Source organism: Aspergillus alliaceus (genome assembly GCF_009176365.1).
Source record: "Aspergillus alliaceus strain CBS 536.65 unplaced genomic scaffold BDW43scaffold_60, whole genome shotgun sequence".
NCBI classification, from domain to species: Eukaryota; Fungi; Ascomycota; class Eurotiomycetes; order Eurotiales; family Aspergillaceae; genus Aspergillus; species Aspergillus alliaceus.
The window spans coordinates 90,212-109,998 of record NW_022474743.1 but is presented as its reverse complement, the minus strand read 5'-3'; the positions used below and the strand labels follow the sequence as shown (position 1 = coordinate 109,998).

Here is a 19,787-nt window from a genome sequence, read left to right as displayed (position 1 = left end):
ATATCTGGGTTACTACAAGTCGTTACTGATAGCTATGCTGCGATATCCTTGCCCAATCTCGGGCCTGCAAGTGGTATATTGTCGAAATCAATTACTTAACGCTCTACAATATTCATACATTATTTGAGAATTTGCATTGACTTCATTCTTGGATACACTTCTCCCACTGATGTTTCGCTCGCTCGAATAGTGCCTCATCCGTAACCATTTCCCACCCGATCATGGCTAGCGATTTACCCACAACCACCGCCTCACCGTGGGCCTCGTCCGTGCCAGCGGCTGCTGCAAATGACGGATGATGGGGAAACGATCCATCCGGTGCTGGAATGCCGAACATGGTATGGAGAGTAGGCATCACGTAGCTGACATTTCCTGGCCCAAGAATTAGCAACGGATAACTGACCGCAGAAAAGGGCTGGTTTACCAATATCAGATGATCCAGTTAGGATTTTATCGTGGCTTTTCAGGACATTTCGTCCCCAACTGCCCATGTGGGCTTGGTAGCGCTCACATAATGTGTCGTTCAACTTTATATCTGTGTAAAGTTCATTTCTGACCAGAGGTTAGTCTCAAAATAAAAAACAATTGCAAGCGGAGTAGTACTCTATAATTTTGGCTTCACACCCAGTTGCCAGGGCACCAGCCTCGATGCAATTGCGCACCTTGACCATCAACCTATTCAAACCTTTCAACGTTGGGCTGCGAACCTGCCAATAGGCCTTGGTATAGGATGGGATGACGTTAGCCACCTTGGGTGTATCTAAGAACGCACAATGAACACGTTCATCTGGTTGAAGCTGTTGTCGTAGGATAGCAACATTATTGTAGGAGGCCACCAGAGAATCCAGCGCATTGATACCATCCCACGGGTTGCCTCCAGCATGTGCACTCTTCCCTGTGAATTCGCAGTGAATCTCCTTACGAGCATTCATCAGAACGCCACCCACACCAGTAGCCTCAACGCCAGGGAAGAGATTTTCGGGGCCAGCGTGACTACACTAAGTCAGACTATGTAGTAAGGATAAAGAAAGAACACATACGCCATCAATGAGATATCGACGCCTTTGTAAGCCCCAGCATCGATCAGCTTGGCCTTCCCACCACCGTTCTCCTCAGCAGGCGTGCCTAGGAGCTGAGTACGCCCAGGAATGCCATATTTCTTTAAAATGGTAGAAAGAGCGAAGAAAGCGGCGACACTGCTCGTTGTAATTAGGTTATGACCACAAGCATGGCCAATGTCAGGTAAGGCATCGTATTCGGCGTTGAAGTTGATCAACCGACCACCAGAGCCGCTTGTTGCTTCGAATGACGTGTCCAGACCATACGCGTGACGAGTAACAGAAAAGCCTTCCGCTTCGAGGAAATTGCAGATAGCGTCATGAGCTTTGTGCTCTTCGTAAGCTGTTTCAGGGTTGGACCAGATCTACACGGTAAGCGAATACTCCGAGCAACGTCAGGGCAAGACTCTACCTCTTTGTTTAGGTTTCGTAGAGTTATGTGCAAGGATTCTAGCGCTGCATCTACAGATGCCTTCACATCTTCAATACTGGGCTGGCTTTGCAAGACTGTCATGGCGGTGGTTGTGATTTCTGGGCTTGTCTTTCGTGGGAATACCTGATGAAGTGCCTATGTAAGGGGGGTTTCGCCTTAAGTATGTTAGTCCAAACCTCGGAAATACGGCTACGGCTGGGTAGGATTGCTAATAATAATGATCAAAGCCCTACACTCAAAGGGCCGCTTGATAGGATAAATCGCCGCCGCTATTTCGTATCATTCTGCACGTCGGCTCCATCGCCTGCGCCCCCGCACGTTGGCAACACTGCCATTGTCCTTATCAAGGAAGAGTAAGCAAGCTATCAAACCAGAAAGCAAGATGACCAACAGTATTTTGGACGATATTGGTCATATCTTATGAATGATTATGTCCATTATCACTGGCACCTCGGCAGATAGCACTTCAGACCCTTTACCAAGTTGCCGAAGCCAAGAGTGGGGATGTGAATGAGACAACCCCAAACCTCGTGTGAGCCAACCGAGATTTCCAGACACGATATTCTCCGCACGATCGAATTTGCGGGGAAGTTGCAACAGTGCCTGTCAAAGATCGTTTCCAGCATGTTGGATCCACTCGATAAGGAACTGTGTTGATAACCTTTGAAAATTTAAGTTGGACTTTTGCCGAGCTGCGGATCAGTATTGGCGGATTTTCCGACGAAGCCCCAGTTGGTCCCTATCGAGTAGCACTACCAGCAAAATAGGGCAAATTCATGTAATGAAGGTGGATCTGCCATTGGTTTATAACTCCAGTATTGATTTAGACCCACGGTATTGGGTGGCAAGCTAACAGTGATGCCAATTCCGCTGTCTATCGTATCACCCTCGTCCTTTATCTCTATGGAAACGGCAAGAGTTGACTCATTGGACGCTTGCCTAGCCAGTAAGGCATGTATTTCTTGGATATCTTCTGGGCCTGATTAACGTACTTCGGGTGCGGAAATTATGTTAGTTTTCCGCTGCAAGAGTATCATCCAATTCCCGACAATGGCTACCGAATTACCCTGGATCCCGGTCATATAAGGACTCATGCCTCGAGCAGAAACATTGATAGCCCCACAAGCTTGAAAGTTCAGAATAATGCATACCATGGAAAAGCAACATGACAGTGCGCCTGGGGTGACGCCAGAAATAGATGGCGTGAAGCTTGAACCCCAGGCATCAGTCGCCAAAGATGTTGACTTGGGACAAATATTGGGAGTGGAGGTTACGCCGAAACAGGAGAGAAAGGTGCTACTAAAACTAGATCTGATGTAAGTAGCCTCCTTCTTTATCATCTATGGCTCGAGGTTCACATCATTAGATTGATACCCCTGATGGGTGTCTGCTATATGATGCAGTACATGGACAAACTGGCTTTAAGTCAAGCGACTTTGTTCAATCTAAGAGAAGACTTGGTATGGCCGATTTTTATTTGCTTTTATAATGATACTAATTCTGACAGAACCTCAAAGGGCCGGAATACTCTTGGGCCTCAGCGATCTTTTATTTTGGTTATTTCGCGTGGAGCTGGTATGACCTCTAAAACGCTAGCATACTCTACTTACTGATGCATGATTAGGCCAAGCTCCTACCTTATTGTCCGACTTCCCATTGGAAAGTATCTCAGTGCCTCAGTGTTGGTCTATCCACCTATGTTCGCCATCTATTGCTAACATGTTGCAGGTTCCTTTGGGGAGGATTTCTTCTCTGCCATGCGGCTGCGAGAAATTTTGGTGGTCTGATGGCTGCGCGTTTCTTCTTGGGAGTAGGCGAAGCTGCTATCGCCCCCGGGTTTGCTCTTATTACCGGCATGTACTACAAACGAGAGGAGCAACCGGCAAGGTCAATACTTGATCTCGCGTTTCTGGCCGCATCAAACTAACGCTATCGCAGACAAGCTGCATGGTTCCTTGGCAACTGCATCTCCACCGTCATCGGTGGTGTTGTTGCTTATGGCATTGGAACCATCCAAATCCACGCTATCACAAGTTGGCAACTCCTATTCCTGTTCTTGGGTGCCATTACCGCCGGCATATCCTTCTTCCTCGTCGTGCTGCTGCCCGACTCCCCGCAGAAGACCATCTTCCTAACCAAGACAGAGCGTTCCATCGCAGTGCAGCGAACTCTCAAAAATAAGACAGGTGTGATGGATGGTGGAGACTTCAAATGGAATCAAGCATGGCTGGCACTTCGAGACCCGCAAACATGGTTTCTCGTCCTGTATACATTCTCCGTCAACCTATGCAACGGAGGCATCACTAGTGTGCGTCATCCAGCCTATGGATATATCTTTCGACCTTACTGACAGCACAGTTCTCTTCAATAATTATAAATGGCTTCGGCTTCACCCAACTTAAGTCCCTTCTAATGCAGATGCCCCTGGGCGCTGCGCAGGTTATCTTCTTGGTTATGACCGCAGGCATCGCCACCATCGTTCCCAATACCCGGATCATCATGATGATCTTCAATACAACCGTCTCACTGATTGGTATGATCCTCGTCTGGAAACTAGATGACGACAATCAAAAAGGCCGATTGGCCGGATTGGCGCTGGGCGCGGTCTTCGCAGTCAACATTCCGTTATCCTTGAGTATCATTAGTTCAAACGTCGCCGGGTTTACTAAACGAAGTGCAACGAGTGCGTTGTTGTTCGTCGCCTACTGTATAGGGAATATCGTTGGTCCTCAATTTTTTGTCGTCTCTGAGGAACCGCATTACCCGGTAAGTCTCGTTCTTCTAACGATCGTATATTAACCTACGGACACTAACCAGTTTATAGACCGGTATGAAGGCCGCTATTTCTGGCCTCGCTTTGGGTGCCTTTTTCTTAGTTTGCTTGCTAGTTTACTATGTCGTGGAGAATAAACGCCGCGACAACGTGTATGGTCCCGCTTCGCAGTTGACTGAGGCCGAGGAGCGGATGCAAGGGTTGTCGAACAAGACAGACCTTGAGATTGAGAGTTTTCGCTATGTCATGTAACGCCTAGTGATACTTGTTATATATTAATTTATTTTGCAGTTCTAAAGGCGCGTTTGCACCTATTTACTTCATGTGGTATCTCCGGGTATCCCCGAGTTAGGGTTAATATACCTACTTAACGCGCACTGGGCTGAGGGGCAGCTGAGGATTCAACTTAAATACTGGGATACTCCTCTGTTTGCGCATATTTCCTGCAGGCTGCTAACGCAATATCATCCTTATCCTAGCCAATAGATTCTCTTTACACGGGCCCAGATCAACACTACAGTACATGCCTTCCTTGCCTCGGTTATGCAGCGTAACTGCGCTGGCAGCGCTCTCCGCTCAGGATTGGTCGACATGCACCTCGATATCGCACTCGATGACCCCTTCGATATGATAGCACAACCCAATTTAATGTGTCAGTATTAACGGTCTCTTATCAGTGCGTTATCCACGCCAATATATGAACTTCCGAAACGCCCCCTTTTGCATGTCACAACGCAGCCACTGCGACAAGATGTCTGTCCAAGCTGCCTGGGAGGCCTGCTCGAAGACAGACACCCTCTTTATTCTAGTATGCAGCATCTTCTGCTGGCTGATTATCCCGGCAGTCGGCCTCGCCTACTCAGGCTACTCGACACGATTCAATAGTCTAGCGTCCTTCTACCCCGGTCTCCTAGCAGTATCCGTCTGTTCGATCCAATGGTGGATACTAGGATATTCACTCGCCTACGGCGACGGCAACAGTGTATTTGGCGGCTTCGGTAAAATTTTCCACACCGGCGTCCTCGCCGAACCCGTCGGAACTATCCCAGAGATCCTCTTCTCCGAATTCCAGCTCATCTTCTGCGCCACGGTATGCGCGATCGCCATTGGAGGCGCCTGCGAGCGCGGAAGACTCCTCCCACTCATTCCTTTCATTTTCGTACGCCCGCCCTCTCCCGAATCTAACCAATCAAGTTAACACTTCACCCAGCTCTGGTGCACCTTCATCTACGCGCCCCTAGCGCACATGGTCTGGTCAGAAAACGGCTTCCTAGCCAACCTGGGCGCCCTCGATTTCGCCGGAGGCACGCCCGTCCACATCTGCAGCGGTGCATCAGCAACAGCCATGAGCCTCTACCTCTCCTATCCACTCTTCCGCTCCAAGCGCTCCCTCACTCGCACCCCCCAACACCTCACCCTGCATAAACCCCACAACACCCTCTGCCAACTCCTCGCCCTAATCATCATCTGGAACGCCTGGCTTGCCTTTGACGCCGGCACCACCCTCGCCCTCAACTTCAAATCCGTCATGGCAGCCTGCGTCACAAACCTCTGCGCCGCATCAGGCGCCCTAACCTGGGCCTCCCTCACCTACTGGGACACGGGGAAATGGAGTCTAGACAGCACTTTCCTCGGCGCAATCGCCGGCCTCGTCCTCATCACCCCCAGCGCCGGCTTCATTGACATGACGACGGCAGTTGGGTTCGGGGTCCTGGGCGCATCGCTCGGGCGACAGGCGCTGCGGATTAAGTTCACGAAGTGGGCTGCGCTCTGGCGTTGGGTCGATAGCGGGGATACGTTTGCTACGCATTGTCTAGGTGGGTTTTTGGGGACGATTGTTACGGGGTTGTTTGCGAGGCGGGAGGTCGCGGCGTATGATGGGAGTACGGTTATTAAGGGGGGAGTAGTGTTTGATGGGAATTGGGGCCAGCTTTGGATTCAGTTTCTTGAGGCGGTCATTGGGTTTGTGTGGAGTTTTGGGGGTAGTTATGTGTTGTATGCTTTGGTGGATTGTGTGCCTGGGTTTGAGGTGTTGGGGTCGGATGAGTACATTCTTCTTGTTCTTCTTCTTTTCTTGTTTATGCTAATTGGTTTCTAGGGACGTCGTTGCGGGTATGGATGCGTCGCAGATGGGCGAGTCGTTGTATGCAGCGCAGTGGGAGGGGGAGGAGGATTATCATCCGTTTGAGGGGATTCGGTTGTAACGGTTTTCTTTTTATGATAAAGAGGCCAACGTTTATTTATATCCATCCGTCTATCTAACTTTTTTATATAAATGATAAATACATATGTGAGACGCATTTAGTTGAAGACCACCGTCTTGTGGCCGTTAAGCAGGACTCTGCGCTCGGAGAAGTATTTCACGGCGGCGGCTAGCACGTTGCTCTCGACGTTGCTTCCGGCGTGTGTGAGCTCCTTGGGGCTCATGCCATGGTTGACACGGACGACGTTCTGCTCGATGATCGGACCCTCGTCAAGGTCGCTAGTGACAAAGTGTGCGGTGGCACCGATGATCTTCACGCCGCGATCGTAGGCCTGATGGTAGGGCTTGGCACCCTTGAAGGAGGGGAGGAAGGAGTGGTGGATATTGATAATGCGGCCGGACATAGCCTCGCAGAGCGTCGGGGAGAGCACCTGCATGTAGCGCGCCAGGACGACCAGGTCGATGTTGTGCTCCTTGATGAGCTCCAGGATGCGGCCTTCCTGCTGGGGCTTGGTGGCGGCGGTGACGGGGAGGTGAATGAAGGGAATGTTGTAGGTGGCAGCGAGGGTGGCGAAGTCCGGGTGGTTGGAGACGATTAGTGGGATATCGATGGCGAGTTGGCCGGTGGAGGTACGGAAGAGAAGGTCATTGAGGCAGTGGCCGATCTTGGAGACCATAATGAGTACGCGGGGCTTCTGGGTGGCGGGGACAAGCTGGAAGTCCATGGAGAGGGACTTGGCGGTGGGCTCAAAGGCCTCGCGCAGCTCCTCAATGGTCTTCTGGGGAACATCTTCCGAGGTTTCAGCCTTGAAGTGTGTGCGCATGAAGAAGCGCTGGGAGGTGGTGTCGCCGAATTGCGATGAGTCAATGATATTCAGTTTATGCTGGACCAGGAAGGCGGTCACGGCATGCACGATTCCCCGACGGTCAGGGCAGGAGAGGGTAAGGATGAAGTCCATTCTGACGTTGAATCAAGGGTTCCCGTGTTGAATTGGGAGTCAATGGTAGCGCTCGTGAGGATCGAGGGGTTTAACTTCCTGTTTCTTGCCGATCGCGAGATTTTGTGACGATTGCGGCGCTGACTAAGGTGGGGCTGATTGATAAGACTAGGGCTAGGCTCAGCCGTCTACCGTTTGGCCGGCTGTTGTCTCACCACGTGGACTAAAGCATATTACCAGTACAGGGATTGGCCATACTTGATGGGATTAGCGAGTCAGCACTAGTAAGTAGTTACTTAAAGCTTGAAGTGCTGTCTTTCCTGTCAAGGAGACATCCGAAAGTCGTGAAAACGCCGGAGGTAAAGTACCCCAATTCACGTGACTATATTCTTGCTAACCAGGCGATTAGTCAAATCCGCACAAGACCATACCGCCTTTGACCATAGCATGAGAGCGACGAACCAACAGTTAGAGGTAACCCATGGCGGGATGAGACGGATGTTGGAGTCATTCTGCACCCTATTGCCCCGTCTTTGTTGACTTGGGTAGGGCTGTCGCATATATCCCTTTTGGCCTTGCGCATATTGTCCTTGGCACCGAAAATTACTGAGCTCGGGCCCATTCCAAGCCCATCTAGCAGAAAGGAACTCATTTCTGCTCAATTCAACTTGTCAGGTCAGGCTCTCTACACAATTGCCCGAACCTTTATAATATGCATCTAAGATCCCAGTTAATGGCGATCATATGAGGCGGACGCGTGTTCCCTTACTTGGCTGAAGTTCCGGGAGAACAAGGATTATTTGTAGCTGTTGTGATCTCAGGGGAAAGATGGGCAGAATGGTGCTGTATCAGCTACACGTACGTAGCCTACTGAGGACCGGATGCCATTCCGATAGATACTCAATTCTATGGACGACTGTATCAACTATCTTGACTGCTTTCTTCATCTACTAATGGGTAAAACCTTCAGGGGCTGAAGAGTTGGTGATCCGGCCAAGCCACTAGTCGATCACGTGTCTCGTATAGATTCATATCAGTAGCAGACCTGAGGTGACGGCAATGCGTTATTACAGTCGCAGAATCTGCTCCTACTGAATCGAGCTATATATGCCTATACACCATAGAGTCAAAAGAAAAGTATCCGCCATGTCCTATTCATACATGCCTTTTCAAGGCCGGCCACGAATGCTAGATAATCTTTGTCTTACATATACTTACAACACCAGTTGAACTTATCGGACGGAAGTATAATACCTAGGCCAGACTAGTAGCCCTGAGTATCTCTATTCTCATCTTCAAGAGCCCCAGACTTATCCTGAACAAGAGCGGAGCTCAGGTAGGATGCGTTGCTTAGCCTATTTCCCATTCGTTGAAGCGTAAGGCTCGGCGTTTAAGGGGAGATCGACTACGCGCATCTCTACTTTCTACTCCCTATAAGGAATATATAGGACAAGAACACCAAGAAAAAGAAGGTTGGAGCGAGAAACGTTCATGTTGATCGACTGCCGGGCGCTTCCTTGACCGAATATAGAAGTTGAAAGCAATGGAAGGGAAAATCAAAGCTAAAACTGGGACTGATATATCTACATATTTTGTAGTTAGAGGTACTCAGTTATAAAAATAGGCCATAGAATCCCAGGGTTTCAGCAGCCATAAGACTTACCCCAGACCCCAACTCTCCCAGCTTTGGGTGCGGGTAAAAGCCTATCCGCTCCGGCAATTACTATATCCGACAGTAGAGAACCTTATCCATTATAGCTAATAGTTTCGCAATATTAACTTTCCCCAAATAAGAGAAGAGATGGCTTGTATAATACTTACTTGGAAGTATCAGGTTCGATTTCGAAAGGGGGTTGTCGTGAATATGGATGTCACTTAGTCCCTACATTCAATATAGATGCAATTAGGAAGATCGCGTGTATTTATTATCTTTAGTTTTGTGTGCTAGTAGAGAGATGATACATAAATTATGTTCGTGAATAGCAATAAAGTAGAGCTATACTTTAAAAGCTCATGATCATACATGGTTGGGCAGTATAAAGCATGCTTTAATGGATGCACGTTTTATTTTAGCGACGCAGCCGGTGAGATATATGTTGGAATATAGTTGAATGGTAGGGTTCACCACAACGTATCAGAAAGACAGGAGGAAAATAAAAGAAGACAGCAGGAAACTCTTAGGTTGAGTACATCATCCCAATGGAGTTCTTGCCTTGCCAACTTCAGGGGAATAAGGGTTCTGGGGTAACGGTGATCCGTCAAAGATGTGTTAACCAATCAGGCCCCGACCAGCGATTAGCGGCCTGAGGCACCAGTCTAGTGCCGCCCATGACTGCCGGTCCCCCCGCATTCGGTTGATATCAAACTCCGTCTTTTCTCCACTAAACACTCTATTAGACATGCTACTCACTCTTCATTTCAACATTCAATGTTCTCGTCAACCTCTCGATTTGTCCCTGTCTCTCATAATATATCTCGTGCATTCTCCCAATCAATCACTGCCAACATGAAGCATCATCTTATGGTTGGTACCTGGACTCCTCCGGGCCGCATCTATACCGTCGCATTCGATGATGAAGCACTTACCCTGGATCTGGTCAAGAAGACCAACATTCCAGAAGCAGAACCGATCTCATGGATGACCTTCTCTGTAAGTTTCTTTGGTCTGGCCGGCCTCAATTCACGTTGTCTCATGCGATTGGTATAGCACGACAAGAAAACCATCTACGGAGCGGCCATGAAAAAGTGGAATAGTTTCGCCGTCAATAGTCCCACAGATATCGTGCATCAGGTCTCCCACCCAGTCGCTGGCCATCGTACGTTTCAGTTGCTCCTGGAGAGCCCGCTGTGATGTGATGCGGTATCCTAACTCCTTGCAGCCCTTGCCGCTAACGAAGACACTAATACACGCGCTATCTTCATCCTCGCTGCCCATCAAGCTCCCTATGCTCTCTATGGAAACCCATTCTACAACTATGCCGGATACGGTAACGTCTTCTCCGTGGAGTCCGACGGCCGTCTTGCCAAGAACGTCCAAAACTACGAGTACGAACCCAACACCGGTATACACGGCATGGTTTTCGACCCGACCGAGACCTACCTTTATTCTGCCGATCTGCAGGCGAACAAGATCTGGACCCATCGTAAGGATGCCACAAGAGGAGAACTGACCCTGGTGGATTGCATTGAGGCTCCTTCGCCCGGTGATCACCCTCGCTGGGTTGAGATGCATCCTAGCGGAAAGTACTTGTATGTGTTGATGGAAGCCGGTAACCGAATTGGAGTGTACGTGATCGATGAAAAGCGCCATGTCCCTGTGTTTACGCATATTACCTATCCATTACTCCCTCCTGGTAAGTTTTGGTGATGCTGCCCATCAAGATCACCACAACACGCTAATCTGATCGTCATAGGTCTCCCCCCTCGCAACAAGTATCGTGGCGACGTGACTTTCACTACTCGCAGTGGCAATTATCTCTTTGCAACCACACGCGGCAACTCCTTCGACATCACAGGCTACATTACGGCCTTTAAGCTGGGTCCTAATGGTAACATTGAGCGCCAACTGTTTATCCATCCCACTTCAACCAGTGGAGGGCACTCCAACGCGGTTAGCCCCTGCGACTTTAGTGACGAATGGCTAGCATTGTGCGATGACCAGCTGGGCTTCGTTGAGATCTATCGATTCCGCGATGAGAACCTGGCTCGGGTCGCACGAGTAGACATCCCTGAGAAAGGATTCGGCATGAATGCCATTTGGTATGACTAATGAATAGACGCGAATATTATAGAATAAAGCCACGATAGAATAGAGCGTGTTACAATAGTTCAACTATATAAGTTCTCATTGCGTCCGAAATCATGTTGCCCTCATCTAGTCACCTGACATGTCCCAATGTGGAAGAAGCACCTCAAGGATATTTCTCTTCATCCTTGGAATTATCCCAGTTTCTTGACTCATGTACAACACAAGAGTGAAAGACAATACTATGACGCGTTTTGTTCCAATGTTGATTACTCCACGACTCTACGGTCCTTGTTCAGAGATGGCTTGTCAATAAACTTGGACATACTTTTCACCATGCCTTGGCTGGCACATCAACCAGCGAAAACACCTGGCAACCACGGTTCAAGGCACCAAAAACTCTCAATTATCTTATTATCGGAGTGTTATTTGGCCGTCTGTTACTGTTTCTAGCATGGCTTTGAGCCTATAATTTCTGAGAGCTTTTTGCGGCCATTTTATTTACGCAATACATGGCACAAAGCCTATGAACTCGTGGCTTGTGGCATGTTAAAATATTTCCGTTTATTGAGCGCCTTCATGCACATGTCAATATAAGGATTTAGTTATAGCCAAAATGGATCACAGACCACAATGTTAGTTTGAGCCAACCCAGTCAGGTATCTGTGTTGAGTGACTTCATGATATCGATGGCTTGAGTGGCAAATACGCGTTATAAATACAAACAACATTCTTTTCTCGCGTATACGGTTAATGAGAGAGCAAGACGTTACTACAGATACTTGGTCTAAACAAGATCCAATGGCTATGTCGTATACAGCCACTCTTCCATTTGATCGAGGACCTCTTCATCCGATTAGACCAGTTCACTATTCATACGATCCAGTGCATACAACACCAGATTCTCCAAAGCACGACCTATTTGACTATCTTTCTACAGCCGCCAAAGAGGACCCCGCTCTTCATAGATCTTCCTTTTGCCTCGAACCAGAGAAGCTAGGTGTGTCCTGGCAGACATTTTTCCCAGCATGTCGGCAGAGTCGACAATGGCGAGATGCGGAGGACGCCGCGCAAGAGCTGACCGACAAACTCTTTCGAACTGGAGGCTCCTCGAGAAATGGTTACTGCAAGAAATGGAGAGATTTGGCAGAGATCTTGCAGGTGGTGGAGATGGCCGTTGCATGCGCGGTATACACGTACCCGAGAGCGGATGTTGTCAGAATCCGATTACTAGCTCAACTACATGTTGTGATATGGATCCATGATGGTAAGTTTCCCAGTCAGTTGAGCGTGTGGCTAAACCTCCGCCAACCCGTATAAAAGATGTCTTAGGCATCGTCGAACGCGAACAGGTAGGCCTCAATGTCCTCATGATCCCTGAAACCTACTAACTGCCTCTCAGGGAGAGCCAGGGAAAGATCGATCTTTTCCTCCGACTCCTACTCGCAATGGCTCCCATGTAAAATCCAACTCAATATGCGGTATCATATCTAGTATTCTACAAGAGATACTTCAAGTCGACTCGACCATTGGATTTGACGTTGCAGCCGGCGCACTGAAATGGCACCGGATGTCGCGAGCCCACTGCAATTCGGACCCCACCATCAACCGGTTCATGACATTATCAGACTACCTTGAAGCTAGGATCGGAGATCCCGCTACGGAGTACGCTCGCCCTACAATACTAGTCCTCACTAAGACTAATAGACTTAAGCATCCATCTCTCTATGATTCGCTTCGCAGCATCGATCCACCTCTCCCACGAACAGGGACAAGATCCCATACTGAAGGATATAGTGAGCCTCTGGGCCAAACATCGAATCATCGTCAATGACCTTTTTTCGTATGAGAAAGAGTGCCTCGAGCATGCGGTACACGACTCGGCGATTGTCAACGTAGTGAAGTTCTTACAAGGAGAACTGGATGTATCCCTTGAAACAGCCAAAGAAGTCGCACGTAACATACAGTTGGACACAGAGCGAGAGATTCACGGGCTTTACAAAGACATCCTGAATAGGACGGGCCCTGATAGCACCGATGCCCGATACGTCCGAGCGCTCGTTGAAAGTCTGGCTGGAAATGTTTTCTCCTCTTCAACTGCAGGGAGGAATGCCATGCCTTTGGTGGGTAGGTCTGCTGATGGCTAGTGAACCGGTCAAGTGGCTGTTTTATTTTCTGGAAAGGTTTAAATTGCTTGCACCTTGGAAGCTATTCTGTCACATGGGTCATGTGTTTTGGCATCAGTTGTGTCTTGCTTCGGAGTCTTCTGTATGCACTTAAGTATCTCTACATTGCTGTTAACCAATAGTCAACAGACCTTACGTCAGATAACCAGGTATTGCCTACTATTAGATCAGTATCAGTTCATCTCTAATTTTATGATATCACAGTACAAGAAAACGATATTTCCTTGTTTCTAGATCCAAGTTTTCTGATGTGAAATCCGGACTTGGTAGCCCTAATGATGGAAGATTTAGATTGAACTCCTGCTCGCTGTTGAATCAAGCTTGCAACACGGTTGAGCTTATCCAGTTACACGATCTAAATGGATACCCCTTTGTATAAGGGCAGTATCAAACAACAGGCCTTATCCCAAGCGAACCCTCTACTCTAGGTTCTACAAAAGGAAGCAATACATTCCCATCAACACCATCACCAAACAACAGTCTCGAAGACAACATGTCCCAACCCAACCATCTAACCCCAGAACCCGAACTGCCAGACAAACACCCTATATCCCACCCAACCCCACTAGAATCACCGGGAATGAGCACGCGAACACCAAGCGGAATCCAAACAGAGTTCCTAATTCGGGGACATCCTCATCAACGGCCAAGACACCCAGGGTTCCATACGCTCTACCCGCTACAACAAATATCAGCACTATTCAATGCCAGTGGATCCTACTCTGGGTTCACCGGAGTAGGCCCAGGCGCTGCAGAGATCCTGGATGGCTGTACAACACGCGATGATGGAACTGCCGATAACCAAACATTCCTGCGAGCGCATCTCGAAGACTGATTCCGAGGGCATGGTAGAGTTCTTGACCACTTTCCCGGGATACTACATCTCTCACACGACCCACATCCACGTCACCATGCAGAACAATTTGACGCTCTACCCACAGGGACCCCCTCTGCAGGCGCACAGGAGGCTGCGTGTGCCGTGGACCCGGTAGAGGGATACGTGGAGTAAGCCGTCCATCTCGGAGCCACGTGTAAAAAGGGCCGGGCTCAACTAGGTTATTTGGCAACTTGGTTGGAATTTATGTTTATTGTAGCTGCGGTCCTGTGTATAGTTTTTCACAAAATTACTCTGTGAAATAAAGATCAGTCGGAGGGCTCCATTATTAGATAGCTTTGATCTATATACCCTCTTCGTACAAGAGATACTGTACTACCAAAATATAACGGTTTCAATAACAAAGCAAGAACGTAAGACTATAGGGGTGAAAGGGCTAAACCACGAGAAAGAATAATTATATCAAAGGAAGACATGCAATATCGGACCACAAAATTACCAGTTAATATCCATGAGACTTCAACTCTGCCTCCGTCCAATCCCACAGCTTCACGGCCAAATCTCTATCATCGAGAACACGTCCATGAGTCTCCTTTCCGACAGGATAGTAGAATCCACCACTCTTAACTAAAGGATCAACGGCGGCCCACAGCTGGTTCAGCGCGCCAGTTCCCACATCAACACCCGCCAAGGGTTCAAACACTCTCACAAGTAAGGACATAAAAAAGGATGTCCTTTTAGTTTCATCTGAGAGGTTCGTCCTCACGACTCCAGGATGCAAAGCAACCGATTTGATAGCCGGGTACCGTTCCGCGAGAATCTTGGCAAAATAATTATTCGCGAGCTTCGATTGACCATACCGAGCAAGCGTACTGAAATTGGCCAGAGCCTCCTTATTCTTCTCAAAGAGGATGCCAGGTTTCGGGGCTGAGCTGTACAATGCCGAACTCAGGTTGACAATTCGCACATCGTGGCCAGCATTCACAGTTCTCTCAAGAACAGGAAGGAGTCGCTTAGTCAACAGGGCAGGACCCATATGATTCGTGCCGAAGTTGATCTCGTATCCGTCCTCCGTAAGCCCCGGTGTTGATGCCATGAGACCGGCATTATTCATCAGGATGTCGAGACGGTCATTTTCAGCAAGAAATAAGTCGGCTGCCTTTTGAACGGATGAGAAGGACGAGAGATCCAGGGGGAGGAACACGATATTCGCTGTAGGGACAGTCTGTTTTATTTCCTTGATAGCAGTTTCGGCTTTATGTTGGCTTCGTGCGCTCATGTATATTCTAGTGGGGTTGTGCTTTGCGAGCTGCAGGACAGATTCTTTGCCTAGGCCATTGTTGCCGCCGGTCACCAAGATAATTTTTCCAGAGAGGTCGGGGATATCCTTTTCGGGGTTGAAAGCGGGACCTTGATTGAAAAATAGCATTTTATTGCTGTACTAGCGAGATTTGCATGGAGTAGATAAAGCTATAGCTGCTGTAGTAGAATAGATACAGATCTCGAAGCCTTATATAACCTATAGATTACTACAGTGTTATGCATTTCATGCTCATGAATACTATATTGGTAAGCTACTGAAAGGGTCCAGCTTTGTAATGACCTCTAACCCGAATTCTTGACTCGAGAAAGCGCCATTTGATGTCCTCCCGAGCAGCCGAAGATCAACCAGGAAACGGTGAACGGGTGCGCCGGTGGAACATTCCAATATTCAGCCAAATTATTCATCAGCGTGGCCATGTTCCACCATTCTTCTATTACTAATGCTGGAACCTTATCGGGACGTGCAGACTATCTTTATGCCATATATCACCACATAGATATTAGGGCAACAAATAATGATTACTATCCGCCAAGGATCACATAATCACCAACCCTATTACTGATTAGTATTCAGCCCTAAATTTTGGTCAGCCCGGGTACGCTATCCGCATCACCTTCTATAGGGAGTTGTTATTTGGACCTCACGCTAGTTATTTGGACCTCACGCTTAGCCTTAATAGGAAAGATAAGCGAATCATGTGATCATAAAACTGCGCTAGTAAAACCCTTTCAATGCATTTGTATGATATCCCTATTCAAAAGTGCCTTTTAAATCTCTATAAAAAGCGCTTATAATGGATGATTTTCTTGATGACTATGAGATTACCTTTTCTGACTAATCAGAGCCTGAAGATGAGAATGATAGCAATATTACTATCCCGGCACTGTCTCTATATTAAATATTCAGCTCAGCTGACAAGGCTTTTGACTCGCTGCAGGCCTTTAGCTTGGTTAACGGCTTTGCAGCTATTCGGCGTCGCTTAAGAAAGGATCCTAGAACTGGAAGCCTTAAATATATTGATATAGTCTGCGATAGAGGCTGTACAGCAGAGAACCAGTCTCAAGGAATCTGTATAGGCCGGTCTTGTTAGATTGACTGCCCCTTTACTGCACGGCTTAAGTTTAATAGTATATTTGAGAGATGGTGCTTGACTATTGAAGAATCTACTCATAATTATGGCCCTGTGGCTATATCAGCACTTCCAGCTCATTAACGTAGTGAGCTTCGCCGGCAATATAATCAGATTATTGGAATGCTTAATGAAGGTCTTCCAATACACTATATTATATCTATTCTACACCGAGAAGGCCATGCTCTATTGATTAGAGCCCGAGATCTCTATAATATACGATATAGAGTTGATATTGAGCGTCTTAATGGTTATACACTAATTCAAGCCTTAATTAGCTTAATACCTCAAGAAGGCAATTGGTATATTAAATATCAAGTACATGAGAATCAACATGTCTCTGCAGTATTTCTTAGTCATCAGTTATTAATAGAGAATCTCCGCAGAAATCCTTATATTCTGATAATAGACTGTATATATAAAATAAATCGATATAATATGCCGCTTTTCAATATTATTGGCTTGACACTGCAGGGAGGCATATTTTATATTGCCTTTGGCTTTATATCTGATAAACAGGAAGATTTATTTTGCTATATATTAGAATGCCTGGCTGAGTTATATACCTTTCTACAGCTTCAACCCCCGGCAGCAGTGGTTACTGATAAAGATGACACTTTAATAAATGCTGTACGGAATATATGGCCATCTTCTGCCGCACTTTTATGTGTATGGCATATTAATAAGAATATCCTCAGTTATGCAAAATAGGCTATACGCGATTATCTACTTATGCAGTTGTCTATATCTACAAGTCTAATCACTTTAACAGCTTCAATAATCAATACAAAGGAGTTTCTCAAACAGATTAATACTCAATGGAAAGCTATACTGACTGAATAGTATAGCATTATATTAGTATAATCAGTTTCTCAGAAAGATTATGAATGGGCCTGTTTTAAGCGGATATATCAATATCCGGCATTTTGAAAGCTTTTACTTTATATTGAATCTGAATAGCTTCAGCCTCAAACAGAAAGAGCTTTTCTCCGCTGCTATATAAATATCTATCTATATTTTGGCCAGATAGCTACATCTCGCAGTGAGGGATCTCACTAGCAAATTAAACAAGATCTCTAGAGCTCCTTAGGTAATCTACTAAATATGGTCAGATCTATCAAGCATACAATCACCAATCATTACCTTCAGATTAAGCAAGCGCTTGCAGATAAATATATTCAGACCCCTAGTAATCTACAGGTTAAACCACTATTTAGTGCGGTTATTTATTATATCTTAAACTACGCACTGAATAAAGTGCTTAGTATCCAAAATCACTATTTACCAATAGGCCCAGGAAAGGCACTGATTAAAAATTATACAGGGATCACTACTAGAACACTAGGAATCCCGTGTATCCATATTATTCTACATTATCGCGTGTCTAGGGAACCACTACCTATCTTGGAATTCTATCCTTAATAATTGATATCACAGGATGATCCGGTAGAACTGCTTGACCTGCATGATCTAAATCCAGATCCCCCAATTGAATGGCCTCATCTACTAGAACCACTGATTATACAAGCCCGTGGAAGACCTAGAGGTTCTAGAAATCGAGAGATCTCAGGCTTCGAGCGGACCGAACAAGCACTCCAGCAGGCAGGCACCCAGGCAGGCACCCAGGCAGGCACTCAGGCAGATACTCAGGCAGGGGGTAATCCTATCGTACTAGGAAATATTTCCTAAATAGGAAAGGCTAAAGGCGTCAAAGCCAACAAATAGGCTTATTTACAGTATTACGAGTACACTGTATATTGCCTTCCTATTTTAGTTTAGCGTGAGGTCCAAATAACTAGCGTGAGGTCCAAATAACAATTCCCCTTCTATATAGTGACCCACCTGATACTTGCCAAGGCCGATGGCATGGAGAGAGAGAGAAGTCATCCGCAGCAGTGCATTCGTCAAACAGTGGCTCTATACCAGCTTCATCGTATAGATCATGATCAACCGAATCAACTATAATCCGGTCAACCGAGTATTCCAGGACCTGCACGGTTTTGAAAGGCATCATATTACTTAATTTTCAATTCAGTATAGGGAATTTCAGACCGTGACTAACAGTTTATACCACATGAGGCAGTGCTGCAGGAAGTAAACTCCTTAACGACGTAGAAGAATACAGGTTACCGCAGAACCACATATAATACCAGTCTATGAATGTATTGGCTCAATACTACAGTCGGCAGCAAAACCAGTTTCACCACCAAACACACACTGATTGTTTCTGAGTGCCACAGCCAAGACATTAACCACGGGATTCGGTACACTTAAAATGACGTCCTGCTATATCAATGCAGAATCCATTTTATCCAAAGTACGTGCCTGACACTCTCAAGTGCTAGGGATGTCGCCAGCGCTTACTCAGCCAACCAGGGATGACAAGGTGGTAACTGATACTTCCAGAATTCCTGGTTGCTACTTTAACCACTTCTTCCGAGATTGGTGGGCTGTCGCGTTTTTGTCGAAGTAGTAGCTTTATAATCTGACCTCCCCATTCAGCATTCCCGGCTGCTATTTTGACCACTTCTTCAGAGATTGGTAGACTCTCGCCTCTGTGTTGAAGTAGTAGCTCCATGATCTGACCTCCCCTTCCAGTATTCCCGGCTGTTACATTGACCACTTCTTCAGAGATTGGTAGACTCTCGCCTCTGTGTTGAAGGAGTAGCTCCATGATCTGATATCCCCATCTAGAATTCCCGGCTGCTATTTCAACCACTTCTTCTGAGATTGGTAGACTCTCGCCTCTGTGTTGAAGTAGTAGTTCCATGATCTGATATCCCCATTCAGCATTCCCGGCTGCTATTTTAGCCACTTCTTCTGAGATTGGTAGACTCTCGCATCTGTGTCGAAGTAGTAGCTCCATGATCTGATATCCCCATCTAGAATTCCCGGCTGCTATTTCAACCACTTCTTCAGTGATTGGTAGACTCTCGCCTCTGTGTTGAAGTAGTAGCTTTATGATCCAACCTCGCCATGCAGCGCTTCCGGCTGCTATTTTAACCAACTCTTCTGAGATTGGTAGACTCTTGCCTCTGTGTTGAAGTAGTAGTTCCATGATCTGATCTCCCCATTCAGCATTCCCGGCTGCTATTTTAACCACTTCTTCAGAGATTGGTAGGCTCTCGCCTCTTTGTTGAAGTAGTAGCTCTATGATCTCACC

General features: G+C 47.0%; 8 protein-coding genes across 8 annotated transcripts in view; 4 read left to right on the top strand and 4 right to left on the bottom strand.

The window, feature by feature from the left end:
• Positions 1–142: 142 nt before the first annotated feature.
• BDW43DRAFT_322776 (M20 family metallopeptidase) lies at positions 143–1,737 on the bottom strand (the record flags this gene model as incomplete). Its single annotated transcript, XM_032049622.1, has 5 exons — positions 1,471–1,737; positions 1,041–1,423; positions 604–993; positions 425–552; positions 143–372 (listed from the first exon to the last, which is right to left on the bottom strand). Exons 1-5 carry the CDS (start codon positions 1,570–1,572, stop codon positions 143–145), a joined length of 1,233 nt encoding a protein of 410 aa, XP_031895635.1. The 5' UTR covers positions 1,573–1,737.
• A 612-nt stretch (positions 1,738–2,349) lies between these two features.
• On the top strand, positions 2,350–4,520 carry BDW43DRAFT_322774 (MFS general substrate transporter; the record flags this gene model as incomplete). Its single annotated transcript, XM_032049621.1, has 9 exons — positions 2,350–2,437; positions 2,684–2,807; positions 2,858–2,951; positions 2,999–3,066; positions 3,116–3,172; positions 3,220–3,378; positions 3,430–3,799; positions 3,850–4,257; positions 4,316–4,520. The coding sequence occupies 9 exons, from the start codon at positions 2,350–2,352 to the stop codon at positions 4,514–4,516; spliced, it is 1,569 nt and encodes a 522-aa protein (XP_031895634.1). The 3' UTR covers positions 4,517–4,520.
• Positions 4,521–5,015: 495 nt separating this feature from the next.
• On the top strand, positions 5,016–6,468 carry BDW43DRAFT_303606 (ammonium transporter; the record flags this gene model as incomplete). The annotated part of the gene is made up of 3 exons (XM_032045447.1): positions 5,016–5,423; positions 5,475–6,310; positions 6,363–6,468. 3 exons carry the CDS (start codon positions 5,016–5,018, stop codon positions 6,466–6,468), a joined length of 1,350 nt encoding a protein of 449 aa, XP_031895633.1.
• A 3-nt stretch (positions 6,469–6,471) lies between these two features.
• On the bottom strand, positions 6,472–7,620 carry BDW43DRAFT_208049 (formyltetrahydrofolate deformylase). The gene has a single exon (XM_032039226.1). The coding sequence runs from the start codon at positions 7,424–7,426 to the stop codon at positions 6,566–6,568; it is 861 nt and encodes a 286-aa protein (XP_031895632.1). The 5' UTR covers positions 7,427–7,620; the 3' UTR covers positions 6,472–6,565.
• A 2,163-nt stretch (positions 7,621–9,783) lies between these two features.
• Positions 9,784–11,500, top strand: BDW43DRAFT_289984 (lactonase family protein). Its single transcript, XM_032043471.1, has 4 exons — positions 9,784–10,055; positions 10,113–10,221; positions 10,285–10,758; positions 10,819–11,500. Exons 1-4 carry the CDS (start codon positions 9,834–9,836, stop codon positions 11,172–11,174), a joined length of 1,161 nt encoding a protein of 386 aa, XP_031895631.1. The 5' UTR covers positions 9,784–9,833; the 3' UTR covers positions 11,175–11,500.
• Positions 11,501–11,957: 457 nt separating this feature from the next.
• BDW43DRAFT_315561 (terpene synthase family protein) lies at positions 11,958–13,297 on the top strand (the record flags this gene model as incomplete). The annotated part of the gene is made up of 4 exons (XM_032048102.1): positions 11,958–12,417; positions 12,483–12,502; positions 12,553–12,815; positions 12,865–13,297. The coding sequence occupies 4 exons, from the start codon at positions 11,958–11,960 to the stop codon at positions 13,295–13,297; spliced, it is 1,176 nt and encodes a 391-aa protein (XP_031895630.1).
• Positions 13,298–14,238: 941 nt separating this feature from the next.
• On the bottom strand, positions 14,239–15,640 carry BDW43DRAFT_289981 (uncharacterized protein). The gene has a single exon (XM_032043470.1). The coding sequence runs from the start codon at positions 15,598–15,600 to the stop codon at positions 14,674–14,676; it is 927 nt and encodes a 308-aa protein (XP_031895629.1). The 5' UTR covers positions 15,601–15,640; the 3' UTR covers positions 14,239–14,673.
• A 2,533-nt stretch (positions 15,641–18,173) lies between these two features.
• The window catches only part of BDW43DRAFT_322770 (HET domain-containing protein), a gene marked incomplete at both ends in the record, with an annotated part of 3,923 nt that continues 2,309 nt past the window's right edge, over positions 18,174–19,787 (bottom strand). Inside the window, 6 exons of the mRNA XM_032049620.1 lie at positions 18,174–18,217; positions 18,548–18,614; positions 18,677–18,726; positions 19,025–19,177; positions 19,211–19,561; positions 19,595–19,774. Of these exons, the coding sequence (XP_031895628.1) occupies positions 18,174–18,217; positions 18,548–18,614; positions 18,677–18,726; positions 19,025–19,177; positions 19,211–19,561; positions 19,595–19,774 (845 nt within the window). The remainder of the gene's footprint in view (positions 18,218–18,547; positions 18,615–18,676; positions 18,727–19,024; positions 19,178–19,210; positions 19,562–19,594; positions 19,775–19,787) is intronic.

Bases quoted from the DNA above. Each gene is read 5' to 3' on its own strand.
- BDW43DRAFT_208049 (XM_032039226.1), bottom strand. From the start codon at position 7,426: ATGGACTTCATCCTTACCCTCTCCTGCCCTGACCGTCGGGGAATCGTG.
- BDW43DRAFT_289984 (XM_032043471.1), top strand. From the start codon at position 9,834: ATGTTCTCGTCAACCTCTCGATTTGTCCCTGTCTCTCATAATATATCT. The intron at 10,056-10,112 runs GTAAGTTTCTTT...CGATTGGTATAG, and splicing joins TCTCATGGATGACCTTCTCT to CACGACAAGAAAACCATCTA. The intron at 10,759-10,818 runs GTAAGTTTTGGT...TGATCGTCATAG, and splicing joins CTATCCATTACTCCCTCCTG to GTCTCCCCCCTCGCAACAAG.
- BDW43DRAFT_289981 (XM_032043470.1), bottom strand. From the start codon at position 15,600: ATGCTATTTTTCAATCAAGGTCCCGCTTTCAACCCCGAAAAGGATATC.